We start from the raw sequence: 18962 nt of genomic DNA, 5'->3' as shown, positions 1-18962 counted from the left end.
CTGAGAGACAAGTTTTGGCCTTCACTGGGCAGCATTCACCACTCTTTATTCACCATTTTTGATTCAGGAATGTCATCACATGTGACGATGCACCTTAAAAAAATTCTCCCCTCCTTGTCAAAATCAATTCAGAAGTCTCAGCAATCTCCGACCTGACCTGTTTTTGATTTCCAGTCAACAGCCTCAGAACCCATCAGGCACTAATTTTTCTGAAGCCAAGATGAATCAGTGATAATGCATTGAACACTCCCATAGTTGATACCTACTCCTGATCAGATTTCTTCAGCAGTTAACCAGCAATCACGTTCAATAAGCTCTTTAACGGCACAGATGTTGTCATCTGATCTTATCCTTGGGTGTCGATCATGACCTTCGTTTTTGACACGTTCTCACACACCCTTAAATTCTCTGGCCCACATATACACACAATTCTGAGACAGTGTACTGTCCCCAAACTGTGCCTTCAATCGACTAAAAATTTCTGAGGTTTAACCCTCATTAGTTAAAAACTTTATGATGATGTGTTGTGCAACAGACGAATGTACCTTTTGCTCGGTCATGGCTGTACTGATGACAGAACTGAGTGCGCTCGTTAACCAAGCCAGTTCCCCCACTCCTCACAAACCAAACATCAACTGCACTCTACATCATATAGCTAGAACTGCATGGTAAGCAAAATTACTAGGGTTTCTGAAACGGGATTCCGGGATCCCGGTTGTTTTTTTAACCCGGGAAATATCCCGGGAAATTTTTCTTATCCCGGGAAATCCCGCAAATTTCTTAAAAATTCACTTTTTTTCTTATTTTGTGTTAAGGTTGAGGAGTTTTGCAAATAGAAAGCATAATTAACTCATTCACTGCCAGAATACATTTGTATTTATTAATTTTAAACCTACCTATTAGTTTTTTTAAATTTTTGCTCGTTATAGCATGTCACAAATGGTCAATAATCAATATATAGCTTATTTGTGGCATGACTATAAAAATTCTTTACTTGTCGGAACCTGTAATATCTGGAATAATTGTGCTTACGCTGTCTTGAGTTTTAACCATGCCCAGTAGCTTCAATAAATGCCTGACGCCAGATTGTGCAAATTGGGCAAGGATACAAACGAGTACAAAGTCTGCAAGTATGAAGTTTTTCTTCATAAACCTGATTATTAAAGCCAAATGAATTGCCGAATTATCGAGCTCTAAGCTTGATGCCGCTATTAAAGCAGCCAAGGTAGACAAATCAAGAATACTAGAGAGCGAAAAAAGTACTACAATCTCGAAAACGAACTCGAAAGCTTCCAGGCTACAGGTGAAAAAACACATAATATCTGTCTTCTCTTAAATGCATTAAACACTATTCCAATCACATCAATTGAATCGGAAAGGGCATTCTCGGTGGCAAGACTTTTCATTACTAAAATAAGAATTAGAGTGAGTTATCGGAGTATTGACCATCTTTGCTTTTTAAAATCTTATAAAAGTTTGCAATATTTTGTATTATATTTTATTTAAAAAACGAAAATTACCTTCTAAATTAGAAGTTCATTTTTTTTATTTTTAACTCAATTCAAAACATTTTTTGTTGTTGTTGTTGTATGCAGTTTCCAGCAAACTTTAATTAATTTTTTTCTATTTGTGAAAATTTCTACGTTATTTAAAGGTAATTTTTATTATAGGCCTATAGACCTAACACAGCATTATTAATATGATTTTGGAGGTTAAAAAACTTTAAAATTACTTTAAAAAATGGAAAATAATTATATCATTTGATTTCAAGATATTTTGTATACCTTAAAAATAATTAATTCTATCCCGGGATTTCCCGGGATCCCGGGAAACAGTTCACTTTTATCCCGGGATCCCGGGACAAGCAAAATACCGGGAAATGAGAAACCCTAAAAATTACCATTTATATTTGATTCACCCTTGTACTTGATATAAAATTTGTTTTATCAAAATCTATAATACAAAATGTTAATGTGAAAATACAGGATGGTTATAATTAAAAAGTAGATGTTTAGAGCTCTGTGTAGAAAGAACTACAGAACTAAATACAACCAAATTTGGTGTGCATATTTTCTTGATCATGAAAGTTTGATTTTGCAAATAAGAAGTTTAGTTCCAAATATAGATAATTTACAATAGGATGAAATTTGACACTGATTTCATTGCAACTTGCTTCAAAGTTGCTTTTTATAAACTTTAAGGTTTATAAAAAAAAGTCCAAAGCATGTTCAACAGGGATTAGTGACAAGTCATGGCAATTACATTATCTGATTGCTGATTTGTAATCATTCATTTAACATCTTTACTATCAAAAAAGCCACAATACTTGTGCTACATTCAAGGAATTCCAACATTTAAAATTCTTAAAAACGATCGTCTGATCATTACTAATCTCAGAAAAATAATTTTGCATTTTGAGGAAACAGGAACTTACAATGTTAAATCAGGAAGGGGTCTCAAACAGGTGAAACCAGCGAAAATGATGAAAGTTGCAATTGCCTTAGTGGAACAGCAAATGGAAAATTTTCAAGGCAGTTCATGCACAATATCATGGCAATTGCACATGTCCTACCCTAAGGTGTGGAAATTTTGAACCAAATATTGCAGTTTTACTCCTAAAGGATATCTTAGTCACAATTTGTTTCCTGGCAATTATACTCAGCAAATCTTTTGCCATATAATTCATGGCACAGATGATTGATAATTCATTGGTCCTAACAAATTCTATAGAACAGTGAAGCCTGTTTTTTACTTGAATAGTGTAGTTAATACAAACAACTGCCAAAGTTTGATATGAAAAACCCACTTGTTTATGAATAAATTCTCTTACATTAACCAAAAATCACATGTGGTGTTGGTTCATGGCATCCTTCAACTCTGGCCTTTTTTTTTTTTTGAAGAAAACACTACATCTGAACCAGAGACATGCCCTATCAATGTCACTAGATATGAAAACATGCTTCTAAATTTTGTCATCCCAGCATTTCATTTATAAAGGAAATTGGACAGATTATTCAATTATTCTTCTACCTTGGATTAATGTATCAATTTTTTAAAAGTCGAAATAATAATCTTTAGACAAGGTGGAAGGCTGAGAAAAGCAGATAAGTTTTTCCTAAATGGAAGAGAAATTAGTATTGTTAATTAAGTTACTTATTTGGGGATTTGCTTGTTAGCCTCTGGTTCATTTCTAAATTATACTTCTTATGTTAAGGGTAAAGCATACTCTAAATAAATACAGTTATTGACATTTTGAGAAAGGTAAGAAATAGTCATATGGTCCTGTGTAAGAAACTAGCAGCCTCCTTATTTATTTTGAGTTGGTCTTACAGCCTGCGCTTCTGGGGACCTTTGTTTTGAAGACATCAATTCCATAGAGTTGATGTTCTTCCGTCGTTTTTTTGGCCTTGAGAGGTCGATCCCATCGTATGCAATTAGATCTGAATTGGGTCTTGAGTTTCCCCGGAAATGTTTTGTTAAATTAACCTTAAACTTTTTGAGAAACACAATTTCTGACCCTTCCTCTTTGGAATATGTGGCTTATTCTACCTTGAAGCAGCTGTCATCGATCAGATCATTAAAATACTGTTGGTATACTAAACTAAACTGAAGGGACTGTTTAATACACAAATTTTCAAACTTATTTTGACCACCATCCACATTGAGATTAAAAAAAAATCTAGTGCCCCCATATTTTTAACTTACCTTTTTACATTACCATCTGTTGCATATCTTAAAAACAGTTACTGCAAATACAGGTATACCTCGCTTTACATTGGTAATTGGTTCCAGGAGAGGCAACTTAAGTCAAAAAATGACGTAAGTCGAATTTACCTGTCTCCGAATTTACTTGTCACTAGGCTAAACCACAAATAACCATTCCCAGTTTTGTATTTTATTTATAAATGCATTTTTAATAATATATGGTTAATAAGAATCTATTTTAAGCTTACAAACAAATAAATTTTAGTTTTTAATATAGTACAGAAAAAAATAATCTATATTTACGAATTCATGTACTACAGTACATACTTGTAAATGTACATGTTTGCAATTTGGCGATGTTTACAGTACATCACGGACTCTCTATTTGTGAATGTGGTTTACTCTAAGACATTATAAAATAAGATGATTTTGTAAGGTTAAATAACAAATACAGTTATTAAAATTATCTTGCAACAGTAGAAAATAAACTAATTTATATTAAATTTACCAATATCGAGTGGCACTGACAACGACACCAAATGATAGATATTGGAGCTATCCTGGAAAACACCAATATTGAGCACTTAACATGTTAACTGACATCCGTACGGACAATCGGGCAGTGGGCGGTCGTACGGAGCCATCCGACTGCCCGCCATCAATTAAACAATGTAGTTTCACTCAAGGTTAAATTATTCTGGCTTCGTAAGACATTTTTCTGCATGCTAGTGGTGGCCTCTTGTGGGTGTCTATGCACTTGGCTTGGAATGCCGGCAGTCAGATGGCTAGAGCATCCCTTAGCTACGACCGCTGGCGCGTCGTATGGCCTCATGAAGTGTTTCAAGGTCAGCAGTCATAGTTTTTTTTTTAAATAAAAATCTATTTTATATCTGCTAGTGGTTTATTTTAATAGTAAATAGTTTAAAATATCAAAAACTAGTTTAATTATTCTCTTTTATCGCATATAAAGTAAATAATATTACAAAAAACAATCAAAGTATATAAGTGAGTTTTAATATATATTTACAGAAAAAAAAACAACATTTGCAGTGGAAACAAAGTGTGAAATACTTTTAACACAAAGATGTAAAAACTTTTAAGTAGGGGAGGACATCTAATTACAGAGGGTTGTAAAATAAATAGCCAGGGGAAAGTAGTCTCCCATTCAAGGCCATACGACTGCCCGCCGACGTGCATATATCTTTCTTATCTCCCCTCTCCTGTGATAGATCGACCCTTTTATTTACATTAAAATAAAATATTAGATATTTTCTAATATATTTAGATATTAGATATATCGTTTCTCATTTTGGCCCCCATTATGCAAAATATCATATTACAGCAGGCAGTTAACATGTTAAAGACCAATAAAAAAGATGACAACACAGAAATATAGATGTTTTCATGTTTCGCTCTCTACAATTTATAATGATTATATTAACATTTACTGTAAATGTATATATTTTAATATGATTTTATGTGCTTTAACGCTTTTCTAGTGATATTACAACTTCAATATTTGTGGCGGACGGACGTAAAGTCGAATAAAATGATTTAACATTTTTCCATATATTTTTTGACAAATGATGTATAATCGAGAACGACATAACTCAAGATATACCTGTATAATGTTTAAACATGCGTTATTATATGGATAGGACAGATAGAGTGTGACCCACATCCTATTTCTGAGATCAAAGAATGTTTCAATGAGAAGAAATAAAACTCATATTTAATCACTGAGCTTTCTACTGCCCCCTGAAAGCCTCCAGTGCCCACAAGGGGGCTTTATCGCCCACTTTGAGAAAGGATGGTTTAATATTTAATTTTCCCTAATTGACTCATCTCCAGATGTCTTAAAATATTATACAAACACAATTGTATATGAGTGCGATAATCTTTTTCTTAGAGAACACGACAACAGGGTACTCAAGGCTAAATATCACACATAGTATCTGGAAATCCTAGATAATTGTCTGTGTTTTATATTTATCAGTAACTTCCGTTTATAATTAAAAAAACTGATTGTTCAGACTTGACTAAATAAGTTTCGTTTAGTATGGAAAAATTTGTGTATAGATTTAAGTTCATCAGTCGCATGTACTTATTGTATGCAGGAAAATGTGAATCTGAATCATTATTTGTTTGATTGTAAGAAATTCGATCACTTGTGTTTATCAACATGTACTAATAGTGTTATTTGTAAAGAACCAGCTGATAAAATACACGGATTATTCTCTAACAACGATTTGGTTGAGACTATTTGGTATAAGTACAATTTATTAATTAAAGTAATTAAGTACATTATCCCTCCTCCTAATTTATGTATGGAGTATTCAAATAAATAAAAATTATTTCTGTACCACAATCTTCTTGCAAGACAAAACACCCACTCATATCAGAGTCAATGTGCAAAAGTCATTGCATTAGCACTTCATGAACAAAGTGATTAGCCAATCATTCCTACAGCATGGCCATCACAACCACCATACTCGATCCCTTTGAGATTTTTAGTTATAGGGATACTTGAAGATCATTATTTATCAGTGTGATGTTCCTAATTTTAAAAGACAGAATTTCACTACATATAAGTCGACTGCACCCAAGTCAGTTTATTCCACTGTTGAGTGCATTGTTCTTCAAATGTAAGAATTAGAACAAGAAGATGGAAGGCACATAAAGTAGAATTGTTAATCTGATTTATTAGTCACCTGAACATTTCCATGTGTTCAATTTGACATGTGTAAAATTACCATATGTGACATCGTAACCTATAGAGAGTTACAATCAATGGAATCTATAATCACCACACTAAATTGCAATAAAATCATTGCACTGTGTTTCAACTTCACTGAATTGTTTGAATTTTTTTGATAACCTATCTAATGTACAAATTGCACTGACATTGGTGGCAAATTTTTAGATAAAATTTTCAGATAATTTTGGAATTTGTGAAATCAAAATCCCATGATGAAGAAAGAATGTACACCAAATTTGATTGCATTTGGTCCACTAGTTCTGATATAACATAGGCTTTGGCCTGTTTCATCATCCATTACAGATATCAAACAAACTTCCAGCAGGTCATATTTGTTAAGGACATTCTTTCTTTTGAGGAAGTTGTAGATTGTTGGACTTATTCTAAAAGCCAAGGAAATGTTGCTGGCCTTAGTGATTTCCTTGAAGTTGTGTAGGAAGTGATAATTATATGTCACAGTTAAGAAGTTCCTTCATTCATCTAAGAGTACAAAAACAAAACCTTCCAATTTCAGAACTATGACAAAGACAGACACTGAATCTGCTCCTAATGCCACCACACCTGGAAAACCTGAAACAAAGCATCTCTGAAAACAGTGGAATTCATATCAGAGGATATGCTGGGATGCATTTTTGCAGAACTGGACAACTGTCTGATATTTGCTGTATCACTAACAACACCCACATTGAACATTTGTAATGTATATGTGATTTCTTCTGTTTTTTTGCATGTCATTACTGTTACTATATGTTATTTCAGATAACAATCTATCAGCTTTACTTTTGCCTCATCCTTTTTGAATAACTCCATATTATTATTATTCATGTTTTAAATTCTAACTACCACTTCATTAAAAACAGTAAATGGTAATAACAATGATAAACATTTTTATATAAAATTATACAAACATATAAATCATAATTAAAATATTAAAATCCAAGACTTACCCTCATATTTTGATGTATTAACATTTTCTTCGTGCCATTCAACAATACACCAGTAACTGCACATAATTTCCCATAATGCTTTACACAGATTTATCAAACATGGTGTAAAACTTTCTGCTGTTATATGCTGAAAATTTAAATTTAAAATAAACATTTATTTTATAAAATTGATTTCAAGCACATGTTTATTTTTATTACTTATTTTGTATTTTATAAGTTCATATTATTAAACAGATAACAAAAAGTTAACACTAAATAGACCAGATGTATCAACTGATGCAAAATTTTTCTGAGGTATCTTAATTTCAAGTAGCTTTAGCTCTTATACATTTTCTGACTTTTTATATTTTAATGTTACCAACATTTAGTAGTAATCTTATGGCTGACTTTTCAAATGCAATGCACATCTACTTCCAAGAATCAGTAGTGCAAATTGATATTTATGAGGAATCAGTTTGTAAATTACTATGGGCATTATTTCTCTCTCCTCAATAATAAAAAGATGAATCTTTTTGCTCTTTCATTCTTTTTCTCTTACAGTATCTGTTGAAGTTCTATACATTTTGTTAGAACATTCTATTATGGTATACTTGTGGGTGTTTATTTCATTTTAAACAGACATTCAGAATAACTTAATCTCCATTTTGAACTAAAAAACAAATATAGTAAAATTCCAAATGAAACAAGTGTTGTTTATTGACACCATTCCAGATTTTCATTAAAAATCATCAGGGAATTCATTCCTTCTGCATTTCATATATCATAAACAAATGATTGTGATATATGATCTATTTATATGAAAATGCTAAGGTTTTTAATTTTTAACAAAATACATTTATTAAAATTTCAAATAAATAATGAAAAATACTTCAGAAAATTTCATAAACAAAACTATAAATATAGATTTAGTAAAATATATTCAAATTTAATTTTTGATATCTGTGATAAAAAATAAAAAATTCTGAATCATCTAAAAAAAATCATAGTTACAAACTCTACAAACAAACAAAATTCTACTTTCAAAACACAAATTATTCTTCCAAATTCAATTTGTAACATTAATTTTTGATAAATAAGATGAATTTGTTCATCACAGCACTTTTTAAGAACATTTTTCTTGCATTTGATGAAATATTGTTTAGTACATTTAATACAATGAAAGAATAATTTTTATATAATCACAATAGTTAATCAATTCTAAATTTTTATTTAAAATATTCACAATATTGATATCATTGATATCATCACGAATTTTTTACTTACTTTACATAGATCTGTATATTGCCTTTTCTGGAAATTAGTTTCACTCTGACCGGCACACAATTCAACGTATCCCAAAACAATTACAAATGCTTTGTTATGAATAGCACTAGTAAAATGCATTAATAACTGATCCATTGCTGTCTATAAAAATAATAAACATTTACATAACTAGCATAGATCATTATTTAAATAAATATTTTACATGTAAATTGCTAATAATAGTTAAAAGAAAAAAAAAAGTAATTAAGAAATCTTCCAACAACATTACAGCCTTTTTCAGAGTCATTTTTATTTATTGAAATTGATAGCAAAGAAAAATCTTTGAAGCAAATATACATTGTTTAGAATTAAATGTTTAGAACATTTAATTAAATCTGGAGTTTTGAAATTGGCAACAAAAAAGAATTTTTATTTATTTATTTGATCATCTTATTTTTTATTATTTTTTTTAATCAATTATAATGAATAGTCTAATTAGTCATAAAACAAAACAATCACTTGTAAACTATCATAAATCTGAAACAGTTTCATTGATATCTTTATTAATTGAAATGTAATAATGAATGTCATAAAAATTATACTTTTTCTATAAATATTTTATATTATACAAAAAATAAAAATATAAATTATTATTATTTTTAAAACTTAATAAAGCTGTTAAAAATTTGATTATACATTACATTACCAAGCTTATTAAAATATTTAACAATAACGCATTACAATACCTGTGTTTTTCCCAGAAGTTTATAAGCAGCTTGAAGTTTCTCATAGTATGTTTTATCAAACTGACAACAAACTTTGGATAAGGCAACATCTAACTGTTCTTCTGTCATTACTAAAGTATCTTTCAGTTTTGAACTTAAATCACTGAAATCAAATACTCCATATAAATTACAATATTTTTCTGTTTATATACTAATCTCATATATATTTTGTTTTAAATTATTAATAAAATAATATATAATTATACTAAATTAATAGCAAAAACTGTTTTAAATTTGTATATTATACATTCTGTTTCAAACACAAAAAACAACAATGGACTGCATTAACGTAATAAGGCAATGCAGCATGTGGTCAATTTGTTGTGGATGTCTCCTGGGAGGCCTTTCTATAGGAAACTAGCTCCTATTTAGGTTTTACGCATGTGAAGAAAATCCAAAAATTCCACATGGCCAGCCCATTGGTCAGGTTCAAACTCAAAATTATCAGTGTTCAATAGTTTTATCCACTCAATCACTGATGGATCAAAACAACAATGGGAAAAATTATTATAATAATGGTTCATAACCAAAGTTGAAACAAAACATTACAATATAATATAAATCAAAATTTATACACACTTGCTGTACAAAATATGTATAGTTGCTCATATAAATTATAAAAACAACAAGTATATTTTCATTACACTTTCTATTTCTGACTTCTTGCCCTCTAATTTGGTTGTTCTATTTATAATTTTGCTAATATACATATTAAAAGTATTTCTTTTTATATATATCAGAAAACTAACAGTATAATTCATTACCTTGAATACATTACTTTCTTTTACATACTTAATAAATATTTCTTTGTTTGTTATAGTTAGCATTACATCCAAAAAATGTAATCTGTTGTTGTTATCTTCTTCAATTTCAAATACAATATTGCTATGTATGTATATTAATAATAGTTAAGGTATCTTTAATTTTAATTTTCTCATTATCATCCATACTAATATTATAAAGAGGTAATGTTTGTAAGTATGTAAGTTTGTATGCAGCAGGTAATCTCCGAAATTACTCACCCGATTCTTTCACCAATATTTAGAATGGAACTTCAGGGTGGACATAGGCTGTATATTACTCTGTTAAACATTCATCTGAATTAAAAGACATAATCTAGGTTAAGGCTTTTATGTCCAACAGATGGCGCTACAAGTACGACACCCTAAGTTTGGTTTTCTGTGAGGCATTATGCTTTTCTGTGAAAATGAACTAAAGCAGATCATCATCTATCTATTTATATAAATAAAAATGTAATGTTCGTTTGTTCCTACCTATTCCTTTGAAATTTTGACACAATGCTGCATTCGAATACGCACGTGTTTTTATATAATATACATGTCGAAATTCAACCCCACTGATGGGAGATGGTTAGGATTAAGGCTTACAGTAAAGAACTCTGCTTCTATTTATACTATTTTAGATGTGGGTTTTTGATTGCGTTTTAATAGGGTATGTCAAGAGAATGTACACTAAGAAGAAATTTTTCAAAAAATTTCCTCCCCCATGGGGGAAGTGTTATAAATTTATAATAGATACATTTTGAGCCACAACAATGCGTGGTGGGGTCTGCTAGTATACAATAAAGTAATCATCTACATAATGATTTACAAAACTTAAGCCCAGTATATTAGCTATTATTTGGTCTATGTTTATCATAGTCGACTCAGCCAATTTATGGTCTATACAAGAACCCATAATTATGCCATCTTTCTGTCTATATTGATTTTTGTATACAAAATAATTACAGTAGAGCGTTGTTTATCCGAAACAATTTGGGACTGGGGTTGTTCGGATAACTTATTTTTCGGATAACCGATTGTGTACGAAAAAGTACATTAACCTATCCTGTGTTGAAATTTTTCTCCGTTGTGTGTCGCTCGACGTTGAATTTTCGTCGATGTTAAGCCTAATGTAAACTTTTTATAATGATAATCGTGGCTATTGTATCATTAAAAATTATTTCTTTATTTTTTACAAACAAAATAAATATATTGAAAAATATAAAAACAAAAAAAAATTTATACTTTAGAAGTTATCTAGTATCAAAAGCATTCGATTCAGCATGACACACAGTCCTCAGAAAAACACCACACAAAAGTGACAGTGCTGCCAGCTAAAAACATACACAAACATAAAAAAATATTGGAGTAGCCCAAGATATAGCCAAAGATTACAGCGTCACAACACTAGCGAAAATTTAAATTTGCTTACTGGAATTCTTTCGGATAATCAACTTTTGGATAAATGACTCTCTACTGTATTATGTAAAACAAACAGTGTTTGAGATTCAAGATTCATTCATCAACAAATTTCATAGGACATGGCAATGTGAGAATCAGAACTTCAACTAAACAATTTAACGTCATAACATCAACTTTGTTATCTGTCAACTTTCACACCTGGCAGTATATCTTTTTTTAAGTTCTCAATGTCATTAAAGATGCTTTCACGCGACCTTCTGTCCTGCTGTCCCAATTTCATCCTTTCAATATAACAACTAGCTACCAACTATCAGCAATTGTCACCAGTTCCTCAACCAAGCCACTCATTTTCCATGCCTCAAATTTCGGATACATCTGGATATATCGTTTTATTATATGTTCAGATATATTGTTCTATTATATCAGCAGATACCTCGTTCTATTATATCATCAGATAAATAATTTTAATTATCTCTACAGGTATGTCATCCTTCTCACCTGTGGCCATACTATCAACTGTCGACCTCTGAACTAAGAACTATCATCTAGAACTTTCTTCTTTTCAACCCAACCGGCAAGTATCCAATCTCCAAATACTCTACAAGGCATTTATCCTCCGCATGCTCTAGTGTAAAATCTTTCTCTCGCGACATGTATATATTTTTTCCTCTTTTTATAAATGAGGTTATTTGTTTGGTTAATTGGAATCCAAGTGAGTAGCTACCAACCCACTACCCAACAGTCTCCATCCTGAATCAGATTGCCTGCACATGAAGTTGCTTGCGTGACCTACTTTTAAACCAAACCTCACCAATGCAGCTTTCAGGTCAATGAGACTCTGAGGTGTCACTCCTGATGAGGCACCAAAGAGGTGCCAATCCTCTGGTCACAGCAACATAGATTACTAAGACCCCTTAATAAATGTGTAACTGAAAATGAAAACTTATTTGAAATGGAAATGTAAACACATGTGTAATGTTTACATTTGTTGACATTGAACATTCAGCCAGCTGGAAAATTTTGTGACAAAACGGCTTTTAATAATGTTTTGTCAAGCAGAGTTTATCACACTTTACAGATCATTTTATGGTCAATGGAAGCATTTTCAGAAAAAATGTTTGAGACAAAACTTGTCTCATGAGTTTAATCTGAATCTAAAATAAAAAGTATCATATTCCATTTTGAAAATTTTGACTTTGGCTTGGATAGTCCATTTCCAGCTAGTACCAAAAGTTGAAAATATCACCTTTCAAATAGAGCATACCCAATTTACTTACCAAAATTTTAAGATTTTTGATGAAACTTGTTTCCTTGAATTTTAAAACAGGGTGTATGGGTGGTCTTTGTCATCCTGTAAATCTATGACATTAACCTTATAATGATAGTACAAATTAATGCCATGTAAGTGACATAAATTTCAATTTTTTAAGTTTTAATTTGGAACCTTAAATAATCCTTTATTGTATATGTTTCAGAAAAATGAACGACATTGAAATATAAAGTAACTAGTTTTTGTAAACATCTCTTGTATCACAATTATTATAGGTATGCTGTATGTTCATGACAAACTAATAATCTAGTTATTATTTCTTTATCACATTGATAAACTTATAAATAAAAATCAAAACTTAATTTTTTAATATAATTTAAATAATTTTAATATTGAAATTGATGCTGTAAAGAAATTGCTTAATCCAAAATTACAACATAAAAAATTACTTACCAAATACATTTATAATGTTTAAATGTGCTAGCAGCTTTTTGACATTCCAGACACAACTGTATTGCTCCGGGATAATCTTCCTCCTTTAAAACAATTATTTTAATAAAGAAATATATTTTAAATAAAACATTTAAAATTTCTCATTCATCATATATATTAATATTTGTCTAATAAATACTATTTCTACTTCATATTGAATTCAATAACAGAGTAAAAAAACCTCATTTCTCTCATTCCATTATTGAATTAACTAACTGAAATATCAAAAATTACAAAATATGTAATGTTTATAATTTTAGAGAATTAGTCTTTGTAATGATTTTGAAGATTAATTTTTGGCTTTTAACAGATTTTCAGACTTTTTCACTTAAGTTATAAAACTTTTAACAATTCCATATCTGTTAAATAATAAAATATGAAAATTTACTGGAGATGAAAAAATAATTTGTTAATATATTTTAAAATCCTAGAGAAGTCAGATCACAGGGTAACTTGGTCTGTATTATTATTGTGTGATTATAATGCCTAATGGCAGAGAGAAACCTTCATTTTTGGTATTCAAATTATCTTGTTCACTGTCATATGAACTCATAAGGATCACATCCAAGAACTACTTGAAAATCTAACACAAGTTCTTGGGAACAACAAGAACTCTTTAAACTCAAAAAGTTCTAAATTCTTACATTCTAATACTCCTGTCTTTAGTTGGAATCACTTTGAATTAAACTTAGTAATAAAATTTTTTTAAATATATTAGTGATTTACTATAAAAAAAATAAATGTAATTGTCTAATACTTCTCTAANATACATATAACTAACACCTTATCTTTGCCCAGAAATATAATTTATTTCAAACAAATGTTTTCAGCCTGATTCACAGGCCATCTTCAGGTTGAGAACCAAATTTGAATTAACATTTGTTTGAAATAAATTATATTTCTCGGCAAGGATAAGGTGTTAGTTATATGTATAGTGATTTGCTGAGTACTTTATATGATGAATAAAACTATATTAAAATTTGAAATATAGTGCTTAACAAATACAGTATTGTTAATTTATGACTGATTAATCATTTCTTTAAGTTATATGCATTTCTGAACTGCCATCTGGAGACATTACTAGTATTAATCATTAAATTTAATCAATTGATTCTTAAAATTGATCAATAATAAAAGTTAATCTGAAGTCAGACTTTGTTTGCTAAGACTCTTGTGAATAAATTATTTTTCTACAATGAATAATAGTTTTATTTATAAAATAAATATTCTCTCTTATTTCTTGAAAATCATGGTTTAAATTGTTTTTTAATAATTTTTCTTAATATTTCTATAAGATCAGATTTTTAGTTAAGAAAAATTTGATAATAATTCCTTCTAATCCTTTTATTTATTAAACATAAAAATTTAAATAAATTACTTTATCATCAAAGTTTGAATTATAAAACTATATTTATATTCAGATGAATACTTTTATATTCAAATAAATAAATGTATAAACCATAAATTTTCCTTACTGATTGATTTTATTGTAAAAACATAGCTTTCAAACTATTATTATTATTATTTTTTCTTTTGTAAATATCTAATGTACTATGAACTATGATAAAAATATGATTTATAAATTACTTACTTCAAGTAATTCACCTAATCGTACATCAGTTTCTTGCTATAAGTATAACCATTTACCAAAATTAGTATATTAAAATATTATTTATTCTAAGTTTTCTTCCTTACTTATCATATAAAAATAAATTATTTCTAACATACTTTATATATTAGCAAAAATTATCAGAAAATTCTATAGATTAATTTCTAGATCATGTAGTTACACATCACATTACAATCCATATTTTGGTATCAGTTTCACTTAATTTGTATTCTATCTCCCCCATTATGCTACAATGAATTTTAAATATAGCATAGGTAAACACAATTTTAACAAAGCAGTAATCATCAATATATATTATAAAGGTAAGTGTACAATGTGCATGTTGCTAAAACTCAAAAATGAGTCCCGGTACGATCAAGGAAGTTATATGGTGTGGTAGCCCTCTATCTCCCATCCATGAAGAAGGTTCCCGTTTTTACCTGAAGGGCGTGCTGTTCAAGATATAAGGGCTGGAAGTTTCACCCTGTAGAAATTCTAGAACAGNCTTTGAATAGTTATCTTTTACCAAATCCTATTTAAAATAAAAAGATTCTCTAAGCAGTTAAGATTGAACAATTTCAATGTCATGATTGACTCAATTTTTTGAAGCACAGATTATGTAATCAATATATATTATAAAGGTAAGTGTACAATGTGCGTGCCGCTAAAACTCAAAAAAGAGTCCCGGTACGATCAAGGGAGTTATATGGTGTGGTAGCCCTCTATCCCCATCTATGAAGAAGGTTCCCGTTTTTACCTGAAGGGCGTGCTGTTCAAGATATAAGGGCTGGAAGTTTCACCCTGTAGAAATTCTAGAACAGTCCAGAACATTCGAGAGTATTCGAGAGCATTCCACAACATTCCAGAATGTTCCTGGATATTCTGGAATGTTTGGGAATATGCCGGAACATCCCAGAACACTCTCGAATGTTGTGGAATGTTCTGGAACATTGTGGACCATTCGAAGCCTATTTTGTATAGGTGGACTACCCATTTGTGGGGGTATATAAAGCAAGATCCGTCGTGTGTTCGATCGTCAGTTTCTTATCAGTAACGAAGGGAAGAACCGAAAAAGAAGTGAAAANAACACCCAGAACATTCCAGATCATTGTGGAACATTCCAGAACACTCTCAAATGTTGTGGAATGTTCTGGAACATTGTGGACTATTCGAAGCTTTTTTTGTATGGGTGGGACTACCCATTTGTGGGGGATATAAAGCAAGATCTGTAGTGGGTTTAAACTTCAGTTTCTTATCAGTGACGAAAGGAAAAACCAAAAAAGAAGTGAAAATTCCAAATGCAGTGAATGAATAAAAACAAACATGAAGTATGAGTAGTCAAAGTGATACAGTAACTGAATATAAATCGAAAATAAAGTGTGAAAACTATGTAAAGTGTACTTAGTGTATTTGTTAATAAAAAGTTGATTTGATTTATATTTTATACAATGCCCAAACTTAAAAGAGGAGGAGCTCTTGCCAATTCTGAATTTTCTTTTGAATATTAAAGTTGATATCGTCGACAATATTATTTTTAGTTGCCAAAATTGCCNAAGTATGAGTAGTCAAAGTGATACAGTAACTGAATATAAATCGAAAATAAAGTGTGAAAACTATGTAAAGTGTACTTAGTGTATTTGTTAATAAAAAGTTGATTTGATTTATATTTTATACAATGTCCAAACTTAAAAGAAGAGGAGTTCTTGCCAGTTCTAAATTTTCTTTTGAATATTAAAATTGATATCGTCAACAATATTATTTTTAGTTGCCAAAATTGCCCTTTGAAATAGCCACTCCGGATTGGTATAATTGTGAACAATGTTTGGATAAATTTGGTCGATGAATTCATTTTCAGTAGTGGCTATGTTGCAAAAATCACTGTTGAGTTCAATGAGGCCAGTTGTCTAGTCAGTGGGATATGTGCCTTTGCCTATTTGTAAAAGTTTTTGAGCAAAATGTTGTTTATAAACAAGTATTGTAAATAGTTAGAATATGTTTTCAATAAAATTTTTTTACCTCTTATATTTTAAAGTTTATCCTTTTATTCCAACTACCACACAATCTCATATCAACTCCCTGAACGAAGCCGGTACTTCACCTAATTGTAAATAAATTGGGCAATACAGCAAAATCATTTTGAAGTAAAATAATTATTTGTTTGACCTTGATTAGATAAGAAATTGAGATATTAAATTTTTTATAGAGAGGAAACGATTTTCTTCAATTAATGATGGACGCTCAGGAAGGATTACTTGAAAACACCGCCGAAGACTTGAAAGAAGTAGAGAATGAAATAAATAATTACAAAGTTCAACCTAAACATAAAAGTATCCATTTTTCTTTCATTATCATTTATTAATTCTTGTTGGTGATTTATTTCATAATTTTAATATATTGTGTTTTAGCAATGACACTCGACGAAATTGTTGCTCAGTGTGTTCTTTTTATTATCGGTGGCCACGATGCAACGACAACAACCATGACATTCTTAGCTTATCAAATGGCATTAAATCCAGAATGCCAAGAGAAGTTGTTGAAGGAAATAGATGAAACATGGGAAACACATGTAAATAAATGCTTTCTTATTCTTGTCAAGTACAAAGATTTTATATATATTATTTATCTTTCATTTATTTAATTCTAAATTAAAATTCTTACTCTTACTCAACTGAGTATAAAACAATTCTTCAAACGAATTTACAGTTAAAAATTAAAATCTGCTAGGAATAGAAAGGTAAAATAACCGTTTATTTTAAAAATATGCGTTATTCATTAATTCCATTTATATCTTAATAGAAAGAAATCGGAAACGCTTAAATAATCTAATATGAAAGATTTAAAAAAAAATTCAGTACGAAATAGATCAAGCAATAAACAAAATTACAATCATGCAGAAAAATTTTATTGTTTTATCAAGATTTTGCGTTCGATCATTTAAAGAAAGTAACTTCTTTTAAAATTTTTTTTGCTATGTGAGCACTAAGAGGGCGAATTCGTCGATCAATTCCGAGTGGATTTAATGAATGGCCCGGATTTGATCCTGATTCCCAGGGCAGTAAATTTATCCATAATCGCTTCGGTCATCAGGGAGCGAAGCGAAAAATTATTAAAAAGAAACATCTATTAGGAGAGCTTAGGGAACAAACAAACATTCATATGAGGATGATTGTTTGTTCGCTAAGCTCTCTTAGGCCGTTCGACCTATTGCTACGAACTCGGCAGTTACATAAACATAGTTACATAAACATAGTTCCACAAAATATCGATGGAATTTGTATATATCAATTAATTTCTGGCTACATCCGATTTTCTGCCTTTATACGTATTACCATTTTTTGGAAAAAAATTTAAAAATAGTAAACTAGATATAATCCACAGAAAAAGGATGTAATTAAATATACTGTATATATTACATTTACTTAATTCCTGCAACAAGGATATAGCGAGATGATGATGCGCTATATCATTATTGCGAAGAGTAGGACATAGTACTCATCTACGTGGAGTTGATAGTGTTACACTATGAAACTACATAAGTGTTTCATTTTCAACATATAAAAACTCGGTTGTTTTCGTTTCTTAATAGTATTTAATTAATTCCAATAATTTTTTTTATAAAACTCGCTATTTACGAAAACATTCTTCTCAATTAGATTTTTTAAACTCTCTGTGGAGTTAAAGTCTTGCTAAAAGGAGGCCCTCTTAGTGCTATGGGCACGTAGAGCTTAGTACAGTCGATCCCCCTATAAGATATAGATACGTTCCAATTTATTAGGAATCCGATTTCTTACAAGTCGTTCCAATCACAGCCCGACACGTGTCAAGTTTACGGACTACGGCTGATTGAAAGGTTTTCTTCCATAAAATTAATCGATTCTACACTAATCCGACTCAACATTTCCAAAATACGTATATTTTTTCGTAGTTTTATAGGAATCGTAATTATAGGG

At 30.2% G+C, this 18962-nt stretch overlaps 2 protein-coding genes across 2 annotated transcripts in view; one reads left to right on the top strand and one right to left on the bottom strand.

Moving 5' to 3' along the window:
• Positions 1 to 18962, bottom strand: part of LOC111625066 (syndetin-like) — a 59967-nt gene that overhangs the window by 13164 nt on the left and 27841 nt on the right. The window contains exons 6-11 of the mRNA XM_023368096.1: positions 15206 to 15260; positions 14995 to 15030; positions 13365 to 13447; positions 9399 to 9540; positions 8674 to 8814; positions 7411 to 7537 (exon numbers count right to left, since the gene is read on the bottom strand). Coding sequence (XP_023223864.1) covers positions 7411 to 7537; positions 8674 to 8814; positions 9399 to 9540; positions 13365 to 13447; positions 14995 to 15030; positions 15206 to 15260 — 584 coding nt within the window. The remainder of the gene's footprint in view (positions 1 to 7410; positions 7538 to 8673; positions 8815 to 9398; positions 9541 to 13364; positions 13448 to 14994; positions 15031 to 15205; positions 15261 to 18962) is intronic.
• LOC111625032 (thromboxane-A synthase-like) lies at positions 17196 to 17720 on the top strand. The gene is made up of 2 exons (XM_023368037.1): positions 17196 to 17339; positions 17418 to 17720. Exons 1-2 carry the CDS (start codon positions 17240 to 17242, stop codon positions 17648 to 17650), a joined length of 333 nt encoding a protein of 110 aa, XP_023223805.1. The 5' UTR covers positions 17196 to 17239; the 3' UTR covers positions 17651 to 17720.

The sequence above is a fragment of the Centruroides sculpturatus genome, unplaced genomic scaffold (assembly GCF_000671375.1).
Source record: "Centruroides sculpturatus isolate CEXI.00-Female unplaced genomic scaffold, Cexi_2.0 scaffold40, whole genome shotgun sequence".
Taxonomy (NCBI): Eukaryota; Metazoa; Arthropoda; class Arachnida; order Scorpiones; family Buthidae; genus Centruroides; species Centruroides sculpturatus.
This window is presented reverse-complemented; position numbering and strand designations above follow the sequence as displayed.

Excerpts from the sequence above, each read along its gene's own strand:
- LOC111625032 (XM_023368037.1), top strand. The coding sequence starts at position 17,240 with ATGATGGACGCTCAGGAAGGATTACTTGAAAACACCGCCGAAGACTTG. Across the intron at positions 17,340-17,417 it reads AGTTCAACCTAAACATAAAA|CAATGACACTCGACGAAATT; the intron begins GTATCCATTTTT and ends ATTGTGTTTTAG.